General features: G+C 47.1%; 1 protein-coding gene across 1 annotated transcript in view; it reads left to right on the top strand.

Moving 5' to 3' along the window:
• The first annotated feature begins 571 nt into the window (after positions 1 to 571).
• Positions 572 to 8,931, top strand: part of LOC116523352 (pre-B-cell leukemia transcription factor 3) — a 22,034-nt gene continuing 13,674 nt past the window's right edge. Inside the window, exons 1-3 of the mRNA XM_032238450.1 lie at positions 572 to 760; positions 1,735 to 1,870; positions 8,743 to 8,908. Of these exons, the coding sequence (XP_032094341.1) occupies positions 597 to 760; positions 1,735 to 1,870; positions 8,743 to 8,908 (466 nt within the window). The 5' untranslated portion in view covers positions 572 to 596. The remainder of the gene's footprint in view (positions 761 to 1,734; positions 1,871 to 8,742; positions 8,909 to 8,931) is intronic.

Genomic DNA, 8,931 nt, shown 5'->3' with positions numbered 1-8,931 from the left:
GGCCTTCGAGTGCTTTGGAAAATAGCTTGAGCTCCTCCTCTCTGTGGCAGCCCCTCAAATATTGGAAGAATGCTCTCCTGTCTCCCCTGGTCCTTCTCTTCACTAGACTAGCCATGCCCAGTTCCTGCAACTGTTCATCATATGTTTTAGCCTCAAATCCCATAATCATGGTTGCCTTGGGATGCACTGCAGATCATTGGAGGACATGTTTTCTGCGCTTGGAGTAAACATGTTGTGCAGTGGTGGGATTCAACATTTTTTACTACTGGTTCTGTGGGCGTGACTTTGTGGGCCTGGCAGTGGAAGGATACAGCAAAATCCCCGTTCCCTTCCCACCCCACTAATCTGATTTCCAGCTCCGTTCTCCTGTTCAGGGCAACAAAAGAAGATCAGCTGGGAGGCAGTGGGGGCGCGGCCAGCCTATTTGCCAGTTCTCCAAACTACTTAAAATTTCCGCTACCAATTCTCCGGAACCTGTCAGAACCAGCTGAATACCGCCTCTGACGTTGTGGGTTTGCCCAAAGCATCCCTCCTCATTCTCTCCTTCACTCCCCTCTCCCTCTCTGCAGGCGTGCAATGAATTCACCACGCACGTGATGAACCTCCTGCGAGAGCAGAGCCGAACACGGCCCATTTCCCCCAAAGAGATCGAGAGGATGGTTGGGATCATCCACCGGAAATTCAGCTCCATCCAGATGCAGCTCAAGCAAAGCACCTGTGAGGCAGTCATGATCTTGAGGTCCCGCTTCCTTGATGCCAGGTGGGTCGATGCGGTAGATCTCTTAGGGGGCTTGCAGTGGATCAGGGAGGGTCGAAGCAAAGTTTTGAGAAGCTCGTTTGTTCTATCATCACGGCAGGCCTGAAAATCCTTGTTTCCCAAGGTCTTCTGCCATGATGGTAGGACATGATGGAGCTTGTAGAAGAAAGCACTCCAAACTTGGCAACTTTTAAGACTTGTGGACTTCGACTGCCAAAATTCTCCAGCCAGCAGGAAAGAGCCTGAGTTTTACTAGCCACCTCACCCTGTTAAGATTGCCAATCGGGTTATTTTTTAAAAAAAAAATTATCTAAATGTAAATACTTAACCATTTCTACTTAAAATTGGCTGGCTGAGGAATTTTGAGAATTGAAGTCTACAAGTCTACAAGTTGCCAAGTTTGGAGATGCCTGGTCCAGGAGATGTCATTGTCTCACCTGTGGGATTTCTCTCTCTCTTTCTCTCTCTCTCTCTCTCTCTCTCTCTCTCTCTCTCTCTCTCTCTCTCTCTCCCTCCCTCTCCCTCCCCCTCCCCCTCTCTCTCTGTCTCTCTGTCTCTCTTCGTCTCTCTTTCTCTCTCTATCTCTTTCTCTCTCTCTTTGTCTCTCTCTCTCTCTCTCTGTCTCTCTCTGCCTGTCTGTCTCTCTCTCCCTCCCTCCCTCTCTATCTCTATCTTTTTATCTATCTCTTTCTCTGTCTTACTCTGTCTCTCTTTCTCTTCATCTCTCTTTCTCTCTCTATCTCTTTCTCTCTCTATCTCTTTCTCTCTTTCTCTGTCTATCTCTCTGTCTCTCTCTGTCTCTGTCTCTCCCTCCCACTCCTTTGCCTTTTCCCCCTCTCCTTTTCCTTCTACCCATCTCCCCCTCTCTGCCCTTCCCTATTCCGCTCTTCCTCTCCTTCTCCCCCTCCCTCTGCCCCTCTTTCCCCCTCCTTCTCTCCCTCTCCCCTTCCCTCTCCCCTCCTTTGCTCTGCTCTTAGGCGAAAAAGGCGCAACTTCAGTAAACAAGCCACAGAAATCCTGAATGAGTATTTTTACTCGCACCTCAGCAATCCCTACCCCAGCGAAGAAGCCAAAGAAGAGCTGGCAAAGAAATGCAGCATCACAGTATCACAGGTAAAACCTGACTCCTTCGTGTGTGTGAGAGAAAGGGGCGGGAGGGAGGAGACTTTTGGTGACAGGTAGGTTCCCCTTGTGAGAACCATTGCCATTTCTGAAATTAAAATTGCCCTTCCTATGTTGTTCTAAGGGACACTGTGGCTCAGTGACTAAGACACTGAGCTTGTTGTTCAGAAAGGTTCGAATCCCTAGCGCCGCATAATGGAGCGAGCTCCCGTGACTTGTCCCAGCTTCTGCCAAACTAGCAATTCGAAAGCATGTTAAAAAAAATGCAAGTAGAAAAATAGGAACCCCCTTTGGTGGGAAGGAAACAGCATTTTGTGCGCCTTCGGCTGTTGAGTCATGCCAGCCACATGACCACGGAGACGTCTTCAGACAGCGCTGGCTCCTGAACCCTTTGTCCAACTTGCAGTGGGGAGTTGTATCCCTTGGACAAGCTAAGCGGCTCCAGGACGGGTAGATTCCCATGTTTGTGCGGCGAAAGCTTTCTCGGGCCTTCTGGCTGATTGGAGGGGGTGGGGGGACATGCCCAGAGAGCGGCTAATTAGAATTTAAAAGCCAGCCTCACATATGATATGATTGGCCTTAGTAAAGGAGGCCTACTCATGTGGATCGCCTAATTATGTGCTAGGAAGGAAGGAATTCTCTATGGCCTACTTGAACCCTGTCCAGCATTGTTCCTTTGTGGCTAGAGAGAAAGCGAGCAGGAGAGAATGACGGGATTTTCCGGCGACTTGCCCGTCTTCCTCGTACGGTCATGGAAATCTGTACACGGCAGAAGGAGAGAAACCCAGAAAGAATGATCTCAACACCCCACCAAGATCAGAATCTTATTTGTGAGCAGACAGATTCTCCCCCTCCACTCCCCACCCGGAGAAGGGGCAGCCAAAATAAGAGTCCATCTTATCTGCTCTTTGTCTCTGATTTTGATATTCCCGCTAGCTTCGGATTTTTCTGGTGCTGACATCTGCTACGGACGTACTGCACCTCGGTAGGAAGAAGGTCTTACTCGCTGATCGAGATTATTACCGTGTTTTTTTCCAAAAATAAGACAGGATCTTATTTTCTTTTGACCCTCTTTTCACCTACTACTACCAAGTAGAAAAATAGGGACCACCTTTGGTGGGGAGGTAACAGCATTCCGTGCGCCTTTGGCATTGAGTCATGCCGGCCACATGACCACGGAGATGTCTTCGGACAGCGCTGGCTCTTCGGCTTTGGAACAGAGATGAGCACTGCCCCCTAGAGCTGGGAACGGCTAGCACACATGTGCGAGGGGAACCTTTTACCTTTGTTTTTACCTTGAAGGATCAGTGAAGCTCAGATAAAAAAAAGATCTCTTTTTGTGCAGTAATAACGAGGACAGAGGTAATTAAAAAAAACAAAAACAGAGGGAGTGAAAACATTTATTAATTAATCGTGCATTTTGATCAAGAGGTAGCTTGGCAGACCCACAGGCCAGCTTTTAACATTGAAAGAATCAAACCTAGAAAGCATTTTAAGGGATGGATGGATGGATGGATGGATGGATGGATGGATGGATGGATGGATGGATGGATAGATAGATAGATAGATAGATAGATAGATAGATAGATAGATAGATAGATAGATAGATAGAAGATAGATAGATAGATAGATAGATAGATAGATAGATAGATAGATAGATAGATAGATAGATAGATAGAGATGGGTGGATGGATGGAGGGATGGATGGATGGATGAATATGGGTGGGTGGGTGGATGGATGGATGGATGGATGGAGATTGGAGATAGATAGATAGATAGATAGATAGATAGATAGATAGATAGATAGATAGATAGATAGATAGGGATGGGTGGATGGATGGAGATGGATGGATGGATGAATATGGGTGGGTGGATGGATGGATGGATGGATGGATGGATGGATATAGATAGATAGATAGATAGATAGATAGATAGATAGATAGATAGATAGATAATAAATAGGGATGGGTGGGTGGGTGGATGGATGGAGATAGATGGATGGATGGATGGATGGATGGATGGTTGGATGGATGTATAGATAGATAGATAGATAGATAGATAGATAGATAGATAGATAGATATGGGTGGATGGATGGAGATAGATGGATAGATAGATAGATAGATAGATAGATAGATAGATAGATAGATGATAGATATGGGTGGATGGATGGAGATAGATAGATAGATAGATAAATAGATAGATAGATAGATAGATAGATAGATAGAGATAGAGATGGATGGATAGATAAAGATAGATAGATAGATAGATAGATAGATAGATAGATAGATGATAGATAGATAGAAAGAAAGAAAGAAAGAAATAGATAGATAGATAGAGATATCCTTCCCATCCAAGATCAAACAAGAATGCTTTTGTGTCCTTCTCCCCAAAGTTGTGCGTCGTTTCGATTTAACAATAATTTATTGCCTTTTTGAAAATTTAGCATTGCAATTAACGTGATGAATCAGTGCGAGGGTATTGTTTTGAAATGTAATACACAGTTAAGCCCAATTAATTAATTGGCTTTCAGCGACTGGGAGCAGAGTGATGTCGGTTGGGCTTTGGAACGCAGATAGTTTGTTTAAATGAAAAATGGGGCACCACATAGATGTATCTATTCGTCCCCCCCCCTACTCCTTTCTCTTCCCCCCCCACCCAAAAAATAAAACTTCTAACATGCGTGAAGGAGACAAAAGCTTGGTCATTGCCGAGAAACCAAGAGAGCCCAGCATACTTTGCCAATGGGGGAATTGGAGTCTGCTTTGCGTTTCTTTCTGCCTTGTCTGAAGGGGCTCCTACACCTGGCTGGAGAAAAGGCTAAGGGGCCCTGAGCTGTAGGACAGCTGCAGGCCTTGTCACTCAGCACAAGCTCCTCTTCATAGGGTAGCGATGGTGAACCTTTTCGGCTCACGAGCACACATGCACGGCACTAAATCCCGAAGGGAATATTCTGATCCAGGCTTCCTTAAAGAGCAAGAAGCGGAGTCTTGGTCCCGGCAAAACCACTTTTATTTACACGACTGTGGATTCCTTTCCTTCACAGTCCGCAAGGCTTGGCAAAGAGTCTTTCAGAGGAATATGAGATTTAAGATTTAATTTATTTGTATGCCACCCTTCTCCGGGAGGGACTCAGGGCGGCGAACAACTCAGAAGGGGAAAGGGGATACAGACACAATACACATAATTAAAATACCCAAGAGTCATACAGCCATACAAGTCGAGAGGGGAGGGGAGCTCATCAACCCCAGGCCTGCTGGCACAGCCAGGTTTTGACGGCTTTCCGGAAGGCCTGGAGAGAGGTGAGGGTCCGAATCTCCGCGGGGAGTTCATTCCAAAGGGCCGGAGCTGCTACAGAGAAGGCCCTCCCCCGGGTGGTAGCCAGATGGCATTGGCTGGTAGACGGAACCCGGAGGAGGCCGACCCTGTGCGATCTAACGGGTCTATGGGAGGTAATTGGCAGCAGGCGGTCTCTCAAGTACCCAGGTCCAATACCATATTCATCAACACGAACCTTATCTCGCTTGGAGAGCTGCCAGATAACTAGTTTCCAAAAGCAGAGCAGGGCAAAACTCGGCACAGAGTCTCTTATAGTCACAAACAGAACTCCCCACTCTTGATACGACGGAAGGAATGAACTGTTTCCTGCAAAAGCCCCCTCCCCCTTCGCTCCTCTTTTGTTTCCTCTGGGAGGGGCCAATCACCTCCAAGGTGTGGCTTTACTCCCAAGTCGACCCAGTTTTCTTAGTTGTTCCTGTCTTCTGGCAGCTCTGCGCATGCACACACTGGGAACAGGCTCCAGCTGTTCCTCTGCCTCATTGCTGTCTATCTCCCTCTCTGCCTCCGACGCAGAGCCCTCGTCTGAGCTTTCCCCAGCCCCCAGGACTGGCCCATCTTCCTCCCCAACCTCCCCACTCCCCAACCTCCCCACAGAGCTGTCCGGCTCTGCTGCCAGCTCCACTGGCAGGCCACAACCAAGGGAACAATCAAGAAGAGGAGTTGCCCAGGGGACAGGCGCGCCACGAAATATTAACTACTGGTTCCCAGCAAGGAAGAGGAACGGCTAACACCACATGTGCCAGGCGAAATGGCTCTCCAGTGCCATTGGTTTGCCGTCACGGTCATAGGGAAAGGGGTCAGGAGACCCAGCTCCGGTGGGGTTCCAGGAACTCCTTTGCAAATCCCGTTTCTGGAGAGTGATGCCTCCTCCGATGGGTCTTAACAGGGCGTCCATCAAGGGGAGGCCCTTGATTCGATTTGGACCTCTTTATTGGCTCCTGGAAGCCGTGGGCCAGGCCTGTTGTGCTTTGCATGACTTCATATTTCTTGGAAGGGCACGGAAAGCCATCTGCGATTCTTCCGCTCGCCATGGCAATTCGGTTAAGCCTTGGTCTTGCTTAATGGCGGCTCTTTGTCATCAAAAGGACACCAAGTTCCTGGAAAAACGTTTGCAAAGGACAAGACACCCCCCCCCCCCCCGAAGCGATTTGCCTTGTGAGAAAAAGAGACATTTTAAAAGACATTGAAGGTCCGGGTTTTTTTGTTTTCGGGAGGTTTTAAAAAAACATCTTGTGAAATTTAGGGGCATTTTAGATCTAAAGGGATGTGGTAGCTCAGGGGCTAAGATGCTGGGCTTTTCGATCTAAAAAGTCAGCAGTTTGGAGGTTCGAATCCCCAGCGCCGCGTAACGGAGTGAGCTTGTCCCAGCTTCTGGCAACCTAGCAGTTTGAAAACACGTAAAAAATGCAAGTAGAAAAATAGGAACCACCTTTGGTGTTCCAAGCGCCTTTGGCGTTGAGTCATGCCGGCCACAAGACCAGGGAGACGTCTTCGGACAGCGCTGGCTCTTCGGCTTTGAAACGGAGATGAGCACCGCCCCCTAGAGTCGGGAACACACATGTACAGACATCCAAAATCCATAAATATTTTATTTGTTTTCTTTCAAGAGAAAACCGGTGGTATTAAAAACCAAAAAAAAACCCCGAGGCTCTCAAATCCTTTTGTTTTCAGCCAACGCCTGGATGTGTTCAGAGACAGTTCAGAAGAAGAACAGATGATAGGCTGGAGTTAGCTTTGATGACCCTTGACTCACCTAAATTGCACACTGGGTGGGGTTGTTATTTCCCTCCCCCCTTTTGAACAGCAGGAAGGTGTCCATTCTCAACTCTTGTCAATTGCCTTCTGAGTTTAGTTGAGGGAACAAGACTTGCTTAGAAGGAGACGCTGGGATTGAAAACGGTGGATGATTTCATTTTATTTTACTCTATTATTTTATTTTATTATTTTATTTTTTTAACTGGGAGGAGGCCAGCCCTGACTTTGATATTCCGCTGCCTTGTGCAGGTTAAACATAATGTACGATCCACTGCGCCTTTCATTGCTTCCAATTAAACTTTGCTTGTTAGTTTAACCTCTAGGTAATCCCATCAAACAATGGATGGGGAAGACAACACTGCCCACAGTAGCTATGGCTGAGTGGCCATTAATTTTAATTGCCTTGATATTAAAGATTAAGAACTAGGGGGGACTGGCAGGGTGGAAACAATTCTGATGTCAGGCAAATCTGCCTTCCCTAGGCTGCGGGGATATTAAAATTTTTGTACTGTGAATTAAACAAGCCTTTATTAGTGGTGGCCATTGTTGGATTGGTCCAGAGGTGTGCATAAATGCCCCGGTTTTCTTATATATCCACAGACAATCTGCTTGACGTATAGAGATTCTGCAATTATGAAACTGTTAATAAAAGCCATAATTGGATTGTCCGTAGTAATTATTTGCCGGCTTTCATTAATGCTTTATTGCTTCCTGACTGACAAGGTAATATTAAGTGCAATATATGTAATACTTCAGTGGGTCGTCCTGGGAATTTGGCGGGCCAAAGGACGCACCTTTGCTTATTGCCTTCGGAGCTTGGAGGGTTTTCATTAATTTAAGGGAGAGCCGAGGCCAGGAGGATGGTAGCAAGGGTTTTCCTGCTTGCTTAAAGACGATGAGAGATGCTCAGAGGATGCTCTTTGTTTCGCTTGTAGCCATCTGATGGCCTGGTCAAGGGAGTGGCTTTCCAAGCCAAACGCTTTCCAATCTGCGGATGATACATAAGAACGGCCTTCGTGTTCTCCCCCAGGGAAAAATGTTCCCATGGGGTTTCATGCCCCTTTCTCAACTCTTGTTTTGAAGGCTCTTTCAGAAAACCTTCAGAGAGGTTCATGAGGATAGCAATAGCCCTTAGAGTCAGATACCGCTGCAGAGTGCATTGTGGGAAATCATACTCAACCCAATATTCTCTTTCCCTTCCCTTCCCTTTCCTCTCCTCCCCTTCCTTTTTCATCCTTTCCTTCTCTTCCTATCCCCTTTCATCTGTTTTTCCCTTCCCCTTCTTCTTTTCTTCATCTTTCTTTCCTTCCTCCCTCCCTCTCTCCTTCCACCCCTTTCCTTCTCCTTCCTTCCTTTCCTTTTTCCTGTCTCTTTTATTCTCCCTCTCTCCCTTTCTTCTTCCTTCCTTTCATTCTTCCTTCCTGTCTCTTTTATTCTCCCTCTCTCCTCTCCCTTTCCTTCTCCTTCCTTCCTTCTCTCTTCTCTTTTTTATTCTCCCTCTCTCCTCCCCTTTTCATTTCCCTCTCTCCCTTTCGTTCTCCTTCCTCCCTCCATCCCTCTCTCCACTCCTTTCCTTCTCCTTCCTTCTTTCCCTCCTTCCTTCCTTCCATCCTTCCTCTCTCTTTTATTCTCCCTCTCTCCTCCCCTTTCCATTTCCCTCTCACCCTTTCCTTCTCCTTCTTTCCCTCCTCTCTTTTTTATTCTCCCTCTCTCCTCCCCGCTTTCCATTTCCCTCTCTCCCTCCCCTCTTACCCCCCATCTCCCCTTCCAGGTATCCAACTGGTTTGGCAACAAGAGAATCAGGTACAAGAAAAACATCGGGAAGTTTCAAGAAGAAGCCAACCTTTACGCTGCCAAAACAGCTGTGACGGCAGCTCACGCCGTAGCCGCTGCTGTCCAAAACAACCAGACCAGCTCGCCCACCACACCAAACTCTGGTAAATCTTCTTTTGAAATGGCA

This window comes from Thamnophis elegans, unplaced genomic scaffold, assembly GCF_009769535.1.
Source record: "Thamnophis elegans isolate rThaEle1 unplaced genomic scaffold, rThaEle1.pri scaffold_193_arrow_ctg1, whole genome shotgun sequence".
Classification (NCBI taxonomy): domain Eukaryota; kingdom Metazoa; phylum Chordata; class Lepidosauria; order Squamata; family Colubridae; genus Thamnophis; species Thamnophis elegans.
Note: the sequence above shows the minus strand (reverse complement) of the source record. Positions and strands in the feature narration are given on the sequence as shown.